Source organism: Trichoderma evansii (genome assembly GCF_050947405.1).
Source record: "Trichoderma evansii strain SZMC 28006 chromosome Unknown GGI43scaffold_53, whole genome shotgun sequence".
Classification (NCBI taxonomy): domain Eukaryota; kingdom Fungi; phylum Ascomycota; class Sordariomycetes; order Hypocreales; family Hypocreaceae; genus Trichoderma; species Trichoderma evansii.
The window spans coordinates 1-19,409 of record NW_028145153.1 but is presented as its reverse complement, the minus strand read 5'-3'; the positions used below and the strand labels follow the sequence as shown (position 1 = coordinate 19,409).

The 19,409-nt window shown below is 38.3% G+C and overlaps 9 protein-coding genes across 9 annotated transcripts; 7 read left to right on the top strand and 2 right to left on the bottom strand.

The window, feature by feature from the left end:
- Positions 1–528: 528 nt before the first annotated feature.
- Positions 529–785, top strand: GGI43DRAFT_426751 (uncharacterized protein; the record flags this gene model as incomplete). The annotated part of the gene is made up of 2 exons (XM_083208715.1): positions 529–720; positions 756–785. The coding sequence occupies 2 exons, from the start codon at positions 529–531 to the stop codon at positions 783–785; spliced, it is 222 nt and encodes a 73-aa protein (XP_083055001.1).
- A 314-nt stretch (positions 786–1,099) lies between these two features.
- On the top strand, positions 1,100–1,848 carry GGI43DRAFT_419406 (uncharacterized protein). Its single transcript, XM_083207672.1, has one exon. It carries the CDS (start codon positions 1,377–1,379, stop codon positions 1,818–1,820), a length of 444 nt encoding a protein of 147 aa, XP_083055000.1. The 5' UTR covers positions 1,100–1,376; the 3' UTR covers positions 1,821–1,848.
- A 192-nt stretch (positions 1,849–2,040) lies between these two features.
- GGI43DRAFT_419399 (uncharacterized protein) lies at positions 2,041–2,892 on the top strand. Its single transcript, XM_083207670.1, has one exon. The coding sequence runs from the start codon at positions 2,275–2,277 to the stop codon at positions 2,581–2,583; it is 309 nt and encodes a 102-aa protein (XP_083054999.1). The 5' UTR covers positions 2,041–2,274; the 3' UTR covers positions 2,584–2,892.
- A 317-nt stretch (positions 2,893–3,209) lies between these two features.
- Positions 3,210–4,256, top strand: GGI43DRAFT_426750 (uncharacterized protein; the record flags this gene model as incomplete). Its single annotated transcript, XM_083208714.1, has 2 exons — positions 3,210–3,551; positions 3,606–4,256. The coding sequence occupies 2 exons, from the start codon at positions 3,210–3,212 to the stop codon at positions 4,254–4,256; spliced, it is 993 nt and encodes a 330-aa protein (XP_083054998.1).
- A 798-nt stretch (positions 4,257–5,054) lies between these two features.
- On the top strand, positions 5,055–6,214 carry GGI43DRAFT_419401 (uncharacterized protein). The gene has a single exon (XM_083207671.1). The coding sequence runs from the start codon at positions 5,072–5,074 to the stop codon at positions 6,020–6,022; it is 951 nt and encodes a 316-aa protein (XP_083054997.1). The 5' UTR covers positions 5,055–5,071; the 3' UTR covers positions 6,023–6,214.
- A 777-nt stretch (positions 6,215–6,991) lies between these two features.
- Positions 6,992–8,273, bottom strand: GGI43DRAFT_426748 (NAD(P)-binding protein; the record flags this gene model as incomplete). The annotated part of the gene is made up of 5 exons (XM_083208713.1): positions 6,992–7,588; positions 7,647–7,740; positions 7,811–7,880; positions 7,945–7,997; positions 8,194–8,273. 5 exons carry the CDS (start codon positions 8,271–8,273, stop codon positions 6,992–6,994), a joined length of 894 nt encoding a protein of 297 aa, XP_083054996.1.
- A 2,587-nt stretch (positions 8,274–10,860) lies between these two features.
- On the top strand, positions 10,861–13,002 carry GGI43DRAFT_433003 (Zn(II)2Cys6 transcription factor domain-containing protein; the record flags this gene model as incomplete). Its single annotated transcript, XM_083209676.1, has 4 exons — positions 10,861–10,896; positions 11,331–11,915; positions 11,971–12,114; positions 12,190–13,002. 4 exons carry the CDS (start codon positions 10,861–10,863, stop codon positions 13,000–13,002), a joined length of 1,578 nt encoding a protein of 525 aa, XP_083054995.1.
- A 232-nt stretch (positions 13,003–13,234) lies between these two features.
- GGI43DRAFT_426746 (OSTA/TMEM184 family protein) lies at positions 13,235–14,302 on the bottom strand (the record flags this gene model as incomplete). The annotated part of the gene is made up of 3 exons (XM_083208712.1): positions 13,235–13,259; positions 13,358–13,762; positions 13,818–14,302. The coding sequence occupies 3 exons, from the start codon at positions 14,300–14,302 to the stop codon at positions 13,235–13,237; spliced, it is 915 nt and encodes a 304-aa protein (XP_083054994.1).
- A 1,034-nt stretch (positions 14,303–15,336) lies between these two features.
- Positions 15,337–17,009, top strand: GGI43DRAFT_426745 (Alpha/Beta hydrolase protein; the record flags this gene model as incomplete). Its single annotated transcript, XM_083208711.1, has 3 exons — positions 15,337–15,926; positions 15,975–16,082; positions 16,130–17,009. 3 exons carry the CDS (start codon positions 15,337–15,339, stop codon positions 17,007–17,009), a joined length of 1,578 nt encoding a protein of 525 aa, XP_083054993.1.
- Between the last annotated feature and the right edge of the window lie 2,400 nt (positions 17,010–19,409).

The window sequence follows — 19,409 nt, the reverse complement described above, 5'->3', positions numbered from 1 at the left end:
CCCTCCCCCCCCACAGTTGGTTACCCCCACCACGAAGCACTTCGCTGGGAATTTTATTACAAAACCAACCCCCCCCCCCCCCCCCCCCCCCCCCTCCCCCCGGGCTCTTGTCGTAGGGTTGAACGCCTAGTCGTCTATCATACGAGGAGATCTTACTTAGTGGACACACATGTTAAATAGTAGATTACAGACAAACAAGAGGAACCGACGACTAATTTATCAGGCCATTCTTTAATATGGGTAAAGACAGCCCGCAAGGGTATCTTATCCAATGCAAAAAACACGGTATGGTCGAGTGGCCCGGGGCCCAGGTGATATAATGTCGGTTCGGTTCTACGAGTGTCTCCGTAGGTATTTATACTTGGAGTGTGCCCCAATTGTTGGAGATCATTTTTTACGACCTTTTCCCGCTGCCTTTTCCCACTACCTTGGTAGTTGACATTCTTTTCGCTCTTCGCTCCCTTCATTGCTCGTCACAGTCATTTATTATCTCTAACCCAATAGGTTCCTGACTCCATATTAACCATAATGAAAACTCCGATAATCGCCATTTTGGCGGCCCTTGGGAGTCTTCAAGCAGCTGTTGCTCAACTAATAGCCGGCACACCGGTGTGGGTTGATGCGACAACATGTGACCCTTGGGCCAAGTCCAATGGCTTTCCGGCTGCTGCTGGCCCTGGCGGCCTCTTTACTACTGCTGTTGGGATTCTTGGTCAGATTGTAGATGCAAATTTGTATTGTATGAAACACCCTAGCAAACAGTCCCAGACGACACTCCTTGCTAATGTTTTTGCTTGGGAGAGATATCGACTGAATTTAACCTACGGCGCTTTCTTCGGCAATAATACAGATATGACACCTGTGAAGTTGGGCGTTTGGGAAGTGGTTTGTAATTTAGACAGCTGGTTAGGGAACTGGCAAAGGTTACTACACTTACAGATTTCCACAAGGGACCCTTTGGGGAATGCAATATTAATGGGCTAACGCTGGTAAGCCGTATCTCCTCGTGATGTGCGATGATGCCCCGTATTTGTCGAAGAGCAGCAACGGCTCGCTTGTTTTCAGTTAGTGTTTAATAGTTCGCAGAGTGATTTGGCTACACTATTAACCAGCCTAAGCGGACCCTTACAATCATGCCGCAGCCGACTTCAGCAGGAACCCTACGTCAAATCTTTAACTCCCCACCTCCGGATGCGCGATAAACGGCCTGTCAGGATACAAGGTCGAGAATTGGGATAATTTCTCTTAATATTATGTTTTCTGTACAAAGAACATGAATCTGCCAATGGGTTTTATAAACAAGGGACCTATTATATTTGCTAGTGGTACGACGCTTGATGTAGCGGGTAAGAGTTGGCTCGGCGCCCTTTACACGCATGCCTTGCGGAGTGATGGTATGGGTGATGGTAAGCCAACCCTTTGCAAGTCATCTCCGAGCTTTTACTAAAAATTTTCTCGTAGTTTTCCCTTCAGTGCATGGCGTTGCTGCGTCATATGCTATAAGAAACACCCGGGATTGTGTACTCAATGCTGACTTTAATAAGTTTTTTGGTATCGCCTTGATGCTTGATGGTTTGTTCTGGGATTCCGGCGTTGGCCAGATATCACAGCAGGAATATGCAATTTTACAGAAAACTGCTGCTGGTAAAGCATTAATTGCTGCCTTTGGCCTTACTAATATTGCAGTGCTAGCTAGGGGCATGATGGGCGGTACCCGATATGGGCAACGACGTTTCTCCCATGCAGCCAATCCCGGCAGCTTAAAAATCCTATGTTATAACCTGTTATATACCGGGTTATTATATAGAATATTATACTAGCTAATCTTTGTTGGAATTCCTATAATAGTAAGAGTCTGATTAACTCAGGGTTGCCAGATTAATTAGTAATCTTTTTTTTTTATTAGTATAATTATTTGTTTCATAGTTTATTAATAAAAGATAAAAATAATTAGTTTTCTTTAGGTAACTGATGAAATGAATTGCTACTAAATGGTAACCCTAGATTAACTTAAGTTAATTTTTAATTAACCTCTGTATGGCCTGTTATACCAGGGGTATAGTTGATTTAGAAGATTAGAGTAGAGTTGTAAAGTCGCGGTATATACTGCCAGTTGTCAGGCATTTTATATCCAACTCTATTAACCAGCTTTTTATAGGCAAATCTAGTCCTTACAACATCATTTAATAGCGAGGATCTGAATCTCCCACCACCGTCTATCCCACTTCGCTAAATTAGAAAGCTTTACCCCTGGCGGTAGCGCCTCATTCCACAATGAGTCTACCCCGCCTCGCGTCATCCCAGAACTGGATTTCCGGCTCCCAGTTGTATAATCGGGAGTGCACTATTGCAATGCGCCAGGAACTCAAATTACACTACGTTTCTCAATCATGGCCGCTAGACGACGCCGGTGAAGAGCTCACTGAAGAAGAGGAACTTAAGTGGTATCAAGACCTATGCGAAGAGGTCGGTATACCGCCGAGCGACTCCATCGCAGTGAGCAAGAACCACTTGAAGGATACGCTCGTTAACATTATAGAGCTGATCGACGCGGGATGGGCGCGCAAGAGAGTTGAGTTGTAGCATGATTTCGAAGCATTCCGTAACTACACGCTCCAAGATGCACATATGATTAATACGGACGAGGCGCAGGACGGGGATACCTGCCATTATTGCTGCAGCACTTCAGGTGTCTATGATAGCGAAGAAGATGTGGGAGGAGAGATGGTTTTAGCTCCAGAATATTTTTAGGGTGGGTAACTAAATGGAACTCGAGGTGAACTATAAAAGTGTCTGTATATCCCTGATAACTGTCAAAGTCAAGGATGGGAGCTACAGTTTCGCTAGATCCCAGAACATCCAATAGCAAATGAAGCCTCCAGATACAACTCATTTACAGGAGTAAACTGCTAAGATTGCGTAACATTGATCGAGCCTAATACGCAGCTATGGATCCAAGATGCTGAGTTGTAATATTATGATGTAATATTTTTTTGTTGGTGGCAAAGTTATGCCTAGTAACTCACTCTAACATACTCCGTACTTTGAATCTGGGTATAGTAGCCAAGACATAGTAACTTAGTTTATCAGGGCTTTGCCTAATACAGTTAGTAGTTTCTGGACAGAAAATTCAAGCGTGTATTTAACTAGCCACTCACCTCTTAATGCTCTTTTCACTCATTTAGCACTACTCTATAATTTGCTACGCCATGCCTAATACTCGATCAGCTACACGTGCCAGTAAAATAAATGCTGAGAAAAATATAACAAAACGTACTTCAAAGCAACAGAATAATCTGAGTTCTATCATCAACAATGCCACAAAAGCAAATGGCAAAGACCCATTTCCAGTGGAAAAGCCACGCAGATTGGTAGAATGGATATCGCTCAAAGATCCATCCAATGGCGTCATCCCAAATAGCGAGGACCTTTTTGCCACCCTCCAAGAGATACACAAACTTAATGAATGCATTGTTATCGCCCGAGGCCGTCCTCGTGAACTAAGCGGGATTGAATGGTTGATTATAGGTAAGCAGCACTTACCTTTTGATGTAAGAGGATGCTATCCATCTTCTAAATATCTAATAGCTAACCAACTACTAGAGTGGAGAAGCAGCAGAGAGAGGGAAATTTTTCTTACCTCAGAGCTTTTCCTCAGATTAAATGAAGCTCTTTCCCATCGCTCATGGAGCCAAGAATTTGCCCGGTCCAGGATTGGGGAGATCATACGCGCAAACCCCATTTTCCCTCCACAAAAGCTTTATGAGGTCTTGACAATCTATTTTCCTGCAGACTTAGACCAAGAAGCTATTCTCTCTATTGAAGAACTTAGAATATTCCCCTACTGGCACTTTTATGATGATGAAGAAGACCTAGCTAAGAGTCCCTGGGCGGCACTCAAGTCCCAAATTCCCGTATGGATAGAGGGGACTTGTGAGTTCCAGGGACAAATTGCAAGACGGTTAGCTCTTTTTCTCGCATTCACTGACGAGGAAGGAGAACGATTCTTTAAAGAAAAGGTGAGGTATAATCGACGCGGAAGGCCACCTTGGGACGTCATGAAAAATCTCTTTAATGAGCTAAAAGATCTTGGGATGATTGGGTATGAATCGCTGCATGTTGAATTCGTGGAGGTTGTTCACTATGCACAAGAGAACTACGTACCAAAACCTCCCCAATCTATATCCCCTGAAACGAGGAAGCGTTTTAATGATTTGCGAGCTCAGGGAGCCTATGATTCAGATATATCATTATAGAAGGAAAGCAATAACAGAGCAGGTTATACAAGGTGGCGCTAGTGTTATGGAATAACAGCCTTAGTACAGTTTGTTTTTTTAAAAAAACATAATATATTATATTTATATAAGAAATTCTCAAGTTTCTAACTTTGTAAAACATAAACCAGGGAGCTAATAAGCCTTATTAAGCTATACATGGTAGTACTTAGTATTAAACTGCGTCCCCTGTAGCCGCCTTAGCAGCTTCGCTTTTTGTGAAGATATATTATAACTCCATGTAAAATAATAAGATATGAAGTTAATCTGATAACTATTTTTTACTTACTTACTAATTAAAAGCAATGTAAGGTTAATTAATAGCGCGCGCGGCTTATAAGTAAAATATTCTCAGCTAGTGTAGATTTTGAGCAAGTATCCTTGATGTTAAGATTAGCTAATAGCGCGCGGCTTACATGTTATACTATTTTCAGCTAGTACAGATCTTGAATAAAGCGCCTCTGATTTTAAGATTAGCTTACAGCGCGCGGCTTACACATAATATTCTCAGCTATTATAGAACTTGAATAAAATATGCTCGATCTGAAGATGAGCTGACCGTGCGCGCGGCTCTTAGTAAGATTATCAAGTGCCTCTATGGTTGCCTGTATAGCGACTGGTAGCCTTTGCAGCCGGCCGAACTATTCCAGTTACTTTCTCAGTTGTGATTTGTGATACACTGATACTGGATGTACTATATAAATTACTCTCTGTCTTGCAATGTTATGCCCGGTTTACAATTACTTCGGTCAACATACATTAACAAGGAATTGATAGTTATTTGAGGCTAATTCAAAATGCAAAATTTATTCGCAATTGGGAAGGCTGTGATTCTGGCGTTTATCAGCTGCGTGGGAGCCTCGCCGACTTATCAGGCTCGGGATACGTCTTCCCTGTACCCCAACATTGCTGACACTAGCCACGCCACGCCTGCACTCGTCGATTTTCTCCACAGATTTTTCACTACTAAGAGCCTTCACGACATAGATGGCTGGGCATCATACTTTGTACCTAGTGGAGATGTTTACTTCGACGCTATAATCGGCTTCGGGGTGGATCAGGCAAATATTCCATCTGCCTTTTCGCAATTTATAAGCCAGGGCAAGCCGGACGGGAGATCCTATCCTCTTACGATCATCGGCGACATGAACAGTGCGGTAGTTTTTGGCGAAGATACGCCAGATATGTTTGGATTTGAAACTCGCACTATTGCCGCCGTGGACTTCAAAGACGGCAAAGTTGCGCGATGGGTGGACTACTGGGATGGGCGACATGACGGGCTTATTGCATTGAAAAGCCCTAGCGACGAGTTCCCTAAGACTTTTGGGGAATCTAACATAACAACGACACCGAATCCTGTGATACAGAATGTTACTTCCCAACTTAACGACGCCCTTTCGACGGGCAACAGTATTGCAGCGGCGTCGTTGTTTTCTTTCGATGCCGTCTTTGAAGATCGTACCACGAGGACTCGAATAGAAGGTCGGAACAGCATACAGCAATACTTCTCTCGAGCACTGACCAGTGTACCCTACGGTAACCGTGCTACTGTTCGACACGTGGTAGGCTCCTCGAGGGGCGGTGCTTACGAGTGGATCGGTTCCCCTACCGCACCTACTCAGAATGGCATATCTGGGTTTAAGCTGGACTCCAATGGGAGCATCACAATACTCTCCACTGTGTGGGATTCCTCGCAGGTGAACAATTCAACGATGGAGATGCTCGTTCAATTTGCTGTTCAACTGTAATAATTATAGGTTGGAAGCAGAGTAAAACTTACTAAAATCTTATTGTTAATGTGTTTTACACTACTCTAGAAGAAGGATGCCTAGGATGTCTTTATAGAGGCTATTCATATATTTTTATTCTTGTCAGGTTTCGACATAATCGGGACATTAGGTATATTTATATAATAGATTCTAAGGTCTTTAAAACTTAACATATAAACTAATAAGTTTTATTAAGCTATACAGGGTTAGTGGCTTTATTAAGCTGTAAACCTTGTAACTGCCTTAGCGGTACTATTTTTTTATTAAGTTATACTGTAACTTGATATGGAATAATTAACTAGAGAGAAAATATTAGAAAATATTAATTTTTAAGAGATTTAGTTATAATTTTTAATTTACGTTTTTTAATACAAAATTATGTAAGTATACATCTCCGACAACCTTTGCTGGGACCGCTATAGGGCATCTTTATGGCCAAGGAAATAAATTGAGAATGTATATGTTTAAAATGTGCAATTGTGAAGCATAAGAGAAGTGAGATACGGCCCAGAAGGGAGTGAGGGTATGAAGAATTGTTCGAGTTGTTGTTAACTTGCGAAGTTTGAGAAGACAGAGTTGGCAGTCTACGAAAGTTGCAACGTAAGCCCAATAATGTGGGAACGCTAGATCACCCAATCCGCAACATGAAATACATTAGCGCCACACTGCGCTGCGAGGCTGTGCCATGGCGTTTCTGTCGAGCGCAGGATGCATTTGATCTATTACAAGTTACCAGGTTGTTTTGTTTTGTTTAATTACATTTCTGACTTTAGGCCTGAAGCTTGTTCAATCACTATTTTATCCCTAGATTGATCCAGTTATAAGGCTAGAATTAAAGCCGCGTATATGACACAGCCACTAGGGCAAGGGGCTGTGATTATTAGATGTACTCAGTACTCTGTACATCTGTCGTGAAAAATTGTGATTTATTTTCGCGCGAACTTGCAATCAGCCTAGGAAACCGCTTTGTTCCAGCTGATCTGTGGTCCAGTTCCACAACTTGCTTGCTAGTGCCTCATCCATTGCATACTTACTTGATTTTCCAATTTTCATATACGGAATAACATACGCGCCCGACTTGCTCTCATCGAACCCTTGGCATGCTATCGCCCACAGTGTCGAGAAGGCACCTTTTTTCGGATCGTCTAGAACCTTCAATAGGCGAGTAGCGAGTCTCATTGTCCGTAGAACGTACGCAGGGGCCACTCCTGTTGCTTTCTTTCCTAGCTCTGTGCTAATGTGGCCTGGATGGACAGCAGCGACCCATATCTTACCATTGTCGCTTTGTGATTCTGGGCCGAACATTCTGTTCAGCTCTTTTATATGAAGAATGTTGGCAAGCTTTGACTGTCCATATCTTTTCATTGATGACGCAGCCTTCAACTGAATATCATCAAAGCAGATACCTCCTTTGTTTTCGAAGAGTTGATGTCCGTCTGACGTAACGTTGACGATGCGAACATCTCCTGAGCCTGAAGAGTCTGCGGTAGATAGAAGTAGAGAGAGGAGAAGCTTTGTAAACAGGAAATGCGCAAGATAATTTGTCTGAACAACGTTAGTGGTCAGCAACCGGGAAGAGGTTGCCACTCTTGATATTGTGTACCTGAAATTGAACCTCATATCCGTCTTCAGTCTCGGAATATGGAACACCCATTGTACCAGCATTATTGACGAGTCCATGAAGAGCAGTCTCATTTCTGTCAGACAGTCAACTAACAAAGCTGCGTAATAGACGGTTTCCCAGTACCAGATATGCATTACACCTACTTGAGAACAATTTGAGCGGCTTTGGAGACGCTATCCAGGCTCGACAGGTCTAAAGGAAGGTACCGGACATCTGCTTTGGGATTTCTGTTCGATTTCCACTATTGCATCCATTGCCCTCTGCTCGCTCCTTGCACCCATGTAGACACGCGCGTTATAAGATGCAAGGCCGATTACAGTTTCCTTGCCACTAAAACGATTAATATACTGTTTATGTAACGATCCGTTATACCGTTAAGCCAAACAGGGTAAAAGATTAGGCCAACAACCACTATTGTAGCAATTACTGTAACGGAACCAGCTATTATAAGGGATTTAACTATTACGGGGAACCAGGTCGTAACAGTTTACTTTGGAGAAATTATATTATTAGTGATGGAACTTACATTCCTGCATTACCTCCTGTAACAGTGAAAACTTTTCCTGCCAAATTCGGCATAGTATAAGGCAAAGATTCAGAGCTCATGGTAAAGTGAATAATCTAACAAAGGCCAAGTGGTGTCAATGTGCAACGATGATGCCGAGAGTAAAATGCGCGAATGGGAGGTACTATATACCAAAACTATCAAAATCGACTAACTGTTTACAAGCAATATTTTATCTCTTATAACATTAGCTAAATTCGTCCGCTGATTTAATAAAGGTAGCTATAAAGGAGAAGCCCACGGTTTCTTGCTACAATACTACTTCTAGTATCTGTATATATAGCATAAGTAGCTCTCCTTGCGCTTTTCCATTTGGGGTAACTGTTGCGCTAGTGCTACTGCAGCACTGTCATGACCCCACTCTAAGTCAGACCACCTAGCACGGACAGGGGCCAGACCGTGTAAGCCATACAAACTTATATGAAAGCGCTGCGCCAACGCCTCCAGCCTCAAAGCACTGATCATCTAAACCCTTAACAGTCCACGCTTCGCCTATATGTTGCTGGCATGACGGATCGGCGTAAAAGCATAAGCAACTCGAGCTGTCTTGGTCGCCACTACGCGCAGAGACAACAGGGTTGCTTCCTCCGTTTATCCCAAGTATGCAATTTCCTGAAAGGTCTGCGGTTTGTGCGAGTCCCGAATTGCAATTTGGGCCTGAAAACAGTGTATAATCCACGCAATATACACTAGTAACAAGACTTAAAAGTAAACCGAGTGTAAGAGACCCCATATTGGTGTAATCTTAAGTTATTGTAAGATATTATAGATCCAAACTTCACTATTAGTATTAAGTTATAAGTTAGTTTAAATATAAGTTAATAACTTAAGTTATAGTTATATATAAAAGAAAAGCTTACCTTTAAGTTTATAATTCAAATCCCTTGTTTTTAAATGAAGGTGAAAGAGTTAAAAGGAGAAATAGCTCTGTTAGTGAGGAAAATAAGAACTTATATAGAAGCTGAAGATAAAAGGGTTAACCTTGCTATACACTAATAAAAGCTAAAGCTTATATGTCATAGCTCTATAAGATAGCTACACCAGGACAATATCTGGCGGTGTAGGACAGTTACACCGATAGTTGCTATATTAAAGTAAGTGAATCAGACGGGGTAAAAGTCAGGCCCGTGTAAGAATTTAGGCCCGTGTAACCAAAGCGTCAGGCCCGTGTAGCAATTCCCATTTTAGCAGGCAATCAAGTACGCATCCTAGCTGATTGGTCTACACCAGGGTTGTAAAGGTAGTTTTTCGTTTTTCGTTTTTCGTTTTTCGTTTTTCGTTTTTCGTTTTTCGTTTCGTTTAAATGAAATGTATAGCCATGCTAGTGCGGACTGTGGATCCCAAAATCTAATTTTAACTATTTATAAAGTTATATTTATCTAATAAGAATATTTTACTGTGCTAGTGCGGAATATGGTTTTAAATATCTGATTTAACTTATTCTAATGGTTTATTAATTTCTAGTTCACAGGAACTGCCCTGGAATATAATTGAGATATTAACCCTTCTTTTGCACAAGGCCGAGTTTAGCATCTTAAGGAAAAGAAATAGTTGTTAGAAAATAAAGGAAATGAGGGCCCATTGTGAACTGTGAGGCAAATTCGACTGTCACATCTCTTACCAGGGCATGCCGTGACGATTCCTGTTACTTTGGCCTAGTTGGAACAGAAGCTTAGTGGGATTGGCGATTGAGTAAGGCGAGACCGAATACGGTAAAAAAAAAACAGTTCCTAGATCATATTGAGTACTCCGCATTCGCGACTGTTCCAGGGCTTTCGTGAAATAGATATATTCGCAACTAGGCCGCAACACGTCCAATATTTGTTGACATTATGTTCCCCCGAATATTCACCCCAATCCTTCCCTAACTAATGTCGCTAATTGCATTGGCACCAAATTCCCAACACGTGTAATTTGTCTAAAAAGGCGACTCAAATTGTAACAGCAGAAGTGATAGGAATGTTGGGCACCGAGGCTCAGTGCTACACACACGATGAAGACCTAGGCAGAGTTTCATTACAGCGACAGTTAAATTACTGGCTGGCGGCACATGCATATGCCGATGTTGCCGATGGCTTTTCTCCGCTCTTCACGGTGTATTTAGTCCGGCAAAAAAGGCAAAACCCGAGCCCTATGACACCAGCATTGCTCTCGTTTCGGCATGGATGCACTTGGATGAGTGGCTTATCAATGCGGAGCCACGGAGATGGGAGCCAGGCTTGTGCCTTGATAGTGGCGCCTGGCCTAAAGTCTTCCGTGACTGATGGAGTTGGATTTTGAGTGAGAAGCTAATACCCGTACATGAGGCGCCCGCTCTGATAAAGCAGTGTAATCCTGGAGTTGACGAATGGAATACTGCGTCGGCAGTCCCGAGGATAATTAGTGCGGATCGTGTCAGCAATGGCTTTGATTCTCCTACAGTCTTCACCACTTCTAGCCCCAGACCGGTGCAACATTTTATTCCTGTCAAGGGCAACGCTTACGTTCTGGTTGGCGAACTCCTCCAGCTTTGTATAGGATCCTAACAACTTCGGGTTTACAGAGATATGCGGACAATAAGCCTACGAGTACAGAGTAATTTAACTCTCGTACAGTTTCATTCCTAATTTAGTGGAATTAAGAATAAACATGGATGCTAGAGCTGGTTTTTACACCCCTGTAAAGGTAATATTCAACCTCTAACTCTTATACGGTTGAATTAGATCTGACTAACCACCGTCATCGAACTTTGCCAAATGCCCTGAAATTATCTAATACAGCTTAAGCACACTGTAAGTTCACTGTTAAGGGACCACATCTACTACCAGCACATCTAGCCAACTAAATACCTAAAATAGAAGTCATGTCTTACTTTATACCTTAAGGCCAGGGGGTGTCTCCAGAAAGGTCAAGGTAATCCTTTTCAAATATTGAACTGTGGCATCCTAGTAGATTATTTTTCCTTTACAAACAGAGCTTTCCTCTAAGAAGCTTCATAGGACTACCAATAGGTTTGCAACTAGTTATCGCACCCTGCTGATACTATATCTCCGCATTTGTACCATTCAACTGGAGGTTACTCATCTCGTACAAAATGATTATGCTAATTATACTACTAGTGTGATGAAAATAGGCCTAGCTGCTCGCGATGCAGTAAAAATCGCCAGGCATGCGAGTATCCGCACAAATTTGATTTGATTCTCCGTAATCAAAACGATCGTGCAGAAAAAGCTGTGAAGAAGAAATGGCGACAACGAGCAACTAGGACTACGTTTTCTCCTTCACTGCCAAATATTAACGGCATCAGATCTACGGTATCACAACAAACAGTCCCCAGCAGCAATTTTTCCACAATCCCCCAACTCGTATCTTTACGCCCGTCATTGCAGCAGCTGGTTCATTCACGCTTCATCTTCGACTTTGCCACCGCTCGGAACCGCGATACGACAAGCGGAGGTGCGCTGGACCGAATCCCTCAATTAATGGCAGCCTCACCGCCAGATTCCTGGCTATATTCTGCAATTTCGGCCCTTTCCTTTGCAAACTTTGGCAATAGGCTCAATTCACAAGATGCCAAGTATATTGGTGCTGCGTTGTATAACACTGCGCTTGGCCGATTCGCAAAAACAATATCTAGTTGCGGTGATGGAAAGATAAAAACTGAAGAGGCTCTCTTCGGTATTTTCCTTTTAGGCATTTACGAGGTTTGTCGCGCCTCTTGTTTCATAAACTGAATGTCAAAAAATTAAATGTAGAAAGGCTATAACCTCGACCGATTTCGACGGTATTTATGCCACCCACCAGCGCGGTGCCATTTCTATCCTAGAATATTCATGGGATGGTGGGAACGGGAGAGATAGATTTGGCAAAAGTTATCACGCGTCCATCCTCTACATGCAAGCGGTATTCATTCCATTTTCTCCTTGCTCAACAGATACAGATACTCTCGTGATCATTGCTTTGCTAATAGTTCATCAGCTTATGTATTGTCTCACGAATATAGAGTCTCCACCATCTTTTCTTGCAGATATAGAACTATATAGCAAGAGCGATCCAAGATCAGAGTTGACTACACTTATGTACAATGCCTGCAAGCTTCGATATAAATTTTCGCAGCACTGCACGTTATTCAGAGATAAGGATCTGAATGAGAAGCAGTGGAGATCATATCGGCTACTCTGGGAAGTTATGGATCTTGATAAAGCGCTAGAAGAATGGTACCAGCGTATTACCAGCTGTGGCGGGCAGACTTTTTCTCGGACCTGTACCGTAAATGTCCAGAACCGACCCCAATGGGCTCGAGAGCTCTTCAATCTACCAGGCGCTCCTAAAGAAATGATCATCTACGATACCTTCCTCACTGCATTATCCACAAACCACTACCGTGGCACTCGCCTGTTGCTAAATCTCTCAATCCTCGAGTGGGCTCACTCTACTGCTCATTCGTCGCTCTCAGATGCCAAGACACTTCTGTACAACGAGTCTATTATTTTTTCTACTGCTGCATTATTAATGGAGCTCATCACAGACCTATGTATGAGCGTGCCGTTCATGCTGCAACTAACTGCAGCGGGCGGAATGAACGATCCACAATCGACAGAGGAGTTGTACAGTCTTAGAGGCATGCTGATGTTATGGCCTCTTGTTGCGGCTATAGCATGTTTGCAAAACAAAGATGTTCAAAATTGTGACGTTGATTTTAAACGCGGTTGGCTGCAACATGTTTTTGTATTTTTAAGGAATTCACTGGGATTGGGAAAGGCCCAAGCATTCCTTTCCAAGTATAATTAGGCTGTGGGTTCTTGGAAAGAGGTACGCAAACTCATTGTAACTTGTGGTTGTCATGGCAAAGACTTTTATTTATTCTGTTTTTGGCAAATATAGAATAATTTATTATGTTCTTATCACTTGCGTAAGCCTTAGCGATTGATGCTATGATATTTGTCTCGCCATATCTTCTCTATTTGCATCGTTATTCAATTCTTCACCGCTTTGATTTCCTCTCCTTAATAGCCACTGTCCTTCAATCAAAAGGCGGAGCATAAAAACTACTGCTTCAAAGAGGTCTCTAATGTTGAGGCAGTTAGAAAACGCTTGCCAGGATGGCATACGATAACCTTGAGCGTTTACATTGTCAGTCGTGTACTCCGTCGTTGAAAATGACCAGATGAAAATGCTTGTAAATATCCAAGCCTCTATACAAGTAACCATCGAGGGAATGCCGTAGTAGAGGTCGTCGTAAGTAACGTATGATGTTGGGCTAAAGGTTTGGCCATTCAGCAGCCCAAACAGGACCAACTGCACAAACTGTAGGAATACGAAACCCTTAAAAGTCCATAGTTTGAGTCCGGGCCGATGTTTTGTATTGATGTGTTTCTTCATTCGGCGCTCGAAGCGAACAACATGCGGTGCAGCCACCATTATTGCCACAATGTTTATGATCTCGCACCAAAGGTGTGCATAGTGGGGATCTAGCGTGTTGACACAGTACACTCCAGCACCTTGCGTTGCGATCTCCACAATGGAAGAAATAGTCTTTGATAGCGGATATCTGTGATAGAGTCATATCAGCAAAAGAAGCAGGGCTCGGGGTACACCTGACGTACTGGAAGACTAAGATACAAGTGCGTTTGAACCACGCCAAACAGCTGCCAGCGGTGAGGATTCCTCTCTTGCCTTGAGCATCGAGAATGTCCCACCAGGAGTGACTATCGGGGTAGATATAATCAACATAGAGCAAAAATAAAGCAGGGATACAGATGGATTCGTATATTTCAGCCAGTGGGCGCAAGTAGATGGACGCCTGATATGATAATACGGACAGAAAAGAGAAAATAGCAAAGACGGTGGGAACCAAAATGATACGGATTATTTGGCGCTGTTGGCGTGGAATGGTGTAGCGGGTAAGATGCCTTGTAATGTGGAATATGCTATTGAGGAGAGTTAAGATAAGGAAGACGGCCGTAAGGATCTTTAATAGCGTTTGCGTCGTGATACCGATGCTTAAGACATCTCCATGTTCTCCGGCGACAGGTCGAGCGCAAGAAGAGTCAATTCCTCTAGGCACGAGGGCGCGAGTTGAGTGTTTCATGGCTATCGTTATGGACAAAGAATGCACTTGTAGAACAAAGGTGATGAATTGTGGTTTTCAAAAAATCAGGAAGCGCATGCGAAAGTGGGAATGAGGTGGTTTATTAAGAGAAGGGAATATGGAGAAAAGCGCAGTAGAGTCTTCTTTTCATTTTGAACCCGAGATATCAAAGCCACCTGCATGCAAGTTGTACATCCATATTATGGGAAACAAAAAATTACACAATACGCTCCAATACCATTGCTCTACTATTAAGATTATTCGGCTATTCAAAGCCGATTGCTTAGTTTCAAACAGGTAATACGATCTGCCCAGTGCACGAAGACTTGGCCGGATGATCGATAACTCGCAACGGCGTCTTCAAATGGAATAGCTGGCAAAACGCAACCATGACCACAAATGGAATAGCTGGCAAGCCGCAGCCGTGACCATAAATGGAATAGCTAACTAGTTGCAATGACCAAAATCAAATCCAGGCCGCCAACTAAACAGGCTAGACAACGTTAATGAAACTAAATATCCGTACAGAAATGTAAGATTACGCCATAATTCAGATTCAATTTGCAGATCTCATATCAACTTCTTCTTTGTGTCTGTAGTGGCCTGCGTGATGAAACTAGAGACTTCGCAGAATTCGGACAAAAGTATAACCCCTATCACATGGATTTGTCCTGGTACTATCTACTAAAGGGAACAGAAGGGATAAAAGAAGACAGAAAAAAACAACAGATTAAAAAACAATAAAAATCTGTGTTGTTTGAACGAGAGTTTAACTGCCAGCCATGAGCCACAAGATGTAAGCTCATACGAATCATGACTAACACATTTCAATTGACGCCTCTTATGCGGGTCTTTGATAAGAGTATGAGCCTCTGTGACGCGTATACATCAGCACCTCCTTGATTATCGTGTACATAGAAATGATATGACATATTCAATAAGGGGAGAAGTATTGAAAATGTATAAATATGAGCATCTCTCACACAGAGGCAGTCAGAATCAATCAGAATCCATCATATTAAAACTATCTCATAATGATCACATTCCGTTTCTCCGCTTTAGCCGCCTTCTCTCTCTTTGGAGCTCCCTCAAGCTCTTTGGCTACGGGTCAATTTCGCATTTCTCCTACGGCTACGGTTGATTCAGGTGTTATTGTTGGTGTGACTACGTCGTTGTCAGACGGAAGACCACCTATCCATAAGTTCCTAGGGGTTCCCTTCGCAGCATCTCCAGTACGATTCCAGCCTCCTGAAACGCCCACTCCGTGGACTATCCCACTGGACGTGTCAAAATATGGTCCGGCCTGCATCCAGCAGCTTGCCCCTCAGGATGGTATTCCGCAGGCGCAGGTAGTTGCGTGGTCCAATACTCCGCCCCCACCAATAGGGGAAAGCGAAGATTGTCTCAATGTCAATATATACGCGCCTGTCACGCCAGGAGCAAAGCCTGTTATGGTTTGGATCTATGGCGGTGGCTTTGAACTTGGCTTCAATAGTGATCCACGGTGGGATGGGTCTTTCATGGCTGCAAACCAAGATATCGTTGTAGTGTCAGTCAACTATAGGACAAATGTATTCGGATTTCCAATGGCGCCTCAGCTGCCCATTGAGCAGCAAAACTTAGGGCAAGTACTATGAATTATACTACGCTGTGAAAAAGCTGACGCTTGTAGATTCCTTGATCAACATTTTGCACTCCACTGGGTGCAACGCAATATACATGCTTTTGGTGGTGATCCAAAGCGCGTAACAATCTTTGGAGAATCAGCTGGAGCAGCTAGGTAATGCCTACTACTATCTTCGTCAAGCGTCTGCTGATTATGTGTAGCGTGGACGCGCTGGTAACTTCATATCACAAGGACCCACCGTTTGTTGCTGCTATCATGGAGTCTGGCCAGATGACCTTTTACCCCAACAGCCCCAACACAACTGCGCCTTGGGAGAATATGGTTGGAAAGCTCAACTGTTCATCTGCGTCTGACGTGATCGCCTGTGTGAGGCGTATACCGGCCAGCAAAATCAAATCAACTATTGAAGAAGCTGGTGATTTTAATTTTGGTCCTGTCAGAGATAACCTCACCTTTATTTCCCACGCGGGTGTCGCTAGACAACACGGAAAAATCGCCCAGGTACCGATCCTTATTGGCAATAACTTCCAAGAGGGCCGCCTCTTTGTAACCGGATACAACTCAACCCAGCAGTATTTACAGACAGTCCTGCCGCATATGAATCAGTCATTTTACGACAAAGTGCTGGCTGCTTACCCTGTTGGCTCTTCTGCCATCTCCAATGAATTTGAGCAAGCAGCGGCAATTGATACCGACTATCGTTTCTTGTGTACAGCGTCCCAAATTGCCAACTACACATCTTTAGCTGGATTTCCAACTTGGCGGTATTTATTCAACGCTTCTTTTCCAAATACACAGTTATTTCCAGATGCCGGCGTGTATCACTCTAGCGAAATATCAGAAATTTTCAGTACATATCCAAGAAGCGGTGTAACTATTAAACAGGAAACGCTGAGCCGATACATGCAGAAGGCTTGGGCGGACTTTGCAAAGAATCCAACAGGTGGCCCAGGTTGGAAATCATGGCCAAATGTCGCTGTACTTGGGAACTCAGAGAGGGAGATAAATCAGGATACGCTGGACACTAAAATAGACAAGCTATGCGGCCTTTATAACCCGATATATAATATACTTGCCTGAAAAATATGTTATAACATAGAGGTCTAGAGTTATAAGTATATAGCTAGTTGTTAACTTTAATATCTCTCTAATATTTATAATAATATTATTATGACTTAACCACTATAAGATATATACCCACGGATATATTATAAACTAACTAGCTAATAAAAAAAGAATTACTATTTAGAATATAAGCTAGCCTGGATAGCTTACTATTAAAAGAATAAGCCTTTTATAAGAATTATAATTAAAATTATAAGCTACTTAAAATAACTTAATATATAAAATTATTTATTATATTTCTTAAATAAAAGCTTAAATAATTAATTATTATTATAATATTAATATAATAATTAAATTAGTATTTATATTATAATTATTATTATATAATTTATAACTGTTTTTAAATATTTTTATAATTTTTTTTATTAATATAAATTAAATTATAAAATTTATTTTTTAAAAATTACTTATTTTATATTTTAATAGTACACCTAGTATAAATTTAAATATTATATAATAATACTTTTTATTTAAAATTTTTTTAAAAAACTTTTAAATAATTAATTTATTATAATATTAATAATTTTAAATAATTTTAATATTTTTACTTTTAATTTTATTAAAAATAATAATAAAAATATTAATTTTATTAAAAATAATAATAAAAATATTAATTTTATTAAAAATAATAATAAAAATATTAATTTTATTAATAAATTTAATTAAAATAAGCTTATTATTAAATATTTTAAAAGTTTTATTAAAAAATTATATAAAATATAATAAAAATTATTAATTTAAAAAGAAATATTAAAATTATATTTAAATTTTTATTTTTATTTATATATAATAATAAATTAATTAAATTTTAATTATTTATTATATAATTTAAAACTTATTATAAAATTTTTTTTATTATTTTTTTAAAAAAAAAAAAAAAATTTTTTTATAATATTATATTTTATTAAATTTATTTTTAAATAATTTAAATTTATTTAAAATAATTATATTAAATATAATATTATTATTAAAAATAATATTAAAATTATTTTTAAAATTTTAATAAATTTAAAAAAAAATTTAAAAATTAAAAATAAATTTATTATTATTTATTAAAATAAATAATATAACTTAACTTTTATAATTATAATAATAAGCTTATAAAATAAATAAAATTAAATTAATATAAAATTAACTTATTAATTATAATTAAATTATTAAATTATTAAAATAATTTATTAATTTATAAAAAGATTATTAATTTTATAAAATAATTTATAAAAAATTATTAAAATTTATAAATAATTTAAAAGTATTTAATTAAATATATAAATTTATTTTTTAATATTTTTTAAAATAATTTAAATAGCTAGTTATTAATATATTAATTATAATATAATTAAAATATAACTTATTAAATTTCATTAACTTTAATAATAATTAATTATTATTACTTATTACTATTACTTTTAAATTTTTTAATTTATTTATTAATATAAACTTAAATTTTAAATTTATTTTTTTAAAAATTTTTTATATTACTAATTTTATTTAAGAATTTAATAACCAGGTTATTATAATAAAATATATTTAAATTATATTATAATATTATAAAAGTTAATAATATATATTAATTAAAAAAAATTAATATTTATTAGATAATTTTATAATAAATATATATTTAAAATTAATAAAAAACTTATTAAATTAATAAAAAATAATATAATTTTTATTTTTTATAAAAGAATATATAAAAGTTAATAATTTATTATAAAAATTAAAAATATATTTTTTTAAATAAAAATAAAAAATATATATTTTAAATAAATTAAAATAAAAAATAATAAAAAATAATTATTAAAAATAATAATAAAAACCTAGGAAAAATAAATTTTAATATAATATAAAATTTCTTTTTTTAAATATTATAATTATAAAAAACTTAATTATATAATAAAAAATTATAAATTATTAAAAAAAATTTATATTTAATTTTTAAATTTAAAATAATATATATTATAAAAAAAAATTATTTAAAAATAATAATTTATATAAATTTAATAATAATTTATTTTATATTTTAAATAAATTTAAAATTTTAAATATTAGAAATAATAATAAAATATTTAATTAATAATTTATTTTTTAAATTATTTTTTATTAAATTTATAAATTTATTAAAAATTTAAAATATTTTTATAAAATTAATAATAAATATAAAAATTCTAAATAAAATTATAAAAAAATTAAAAATATATAATAAATATATATTAATTTTATTATAAAAAGAAAATAATTAATTTTAATATATAATATAAATAATTTTTATTAAATAAATATTATAATAAAATATTAATTATTAATAAATAATAAAAAAATATAAATAAATTAATTTTAAAAATTTATTTTATTTTT

Excerpts from the sequence above, each read along its gene's own strand:
- GGI43DRAFT_419399 (XM_083207670.1), top strand. The coding sequence starts at position 2,275 with ATGAGTCTACCCCGCCTCGCGTCATCCCAGAACTGGATTTCCGGCTCC.
- GGI43DRAFT_419401 (XM_083207671.1), top strand. The coding sequence starts at position 5,072 with ATGCAAAATTTATTCGCAATTGGGAAGGCTGTGATTCTGGCGTTTATC.
- GGI43DRAFT_419406 (XM_083207672.1), top strand. The coding sequence starts at position 1,377 with ATGCCTTGCGGAGTGATGGTATGGGTGATGGTAAGCCAACCCTTTGCA.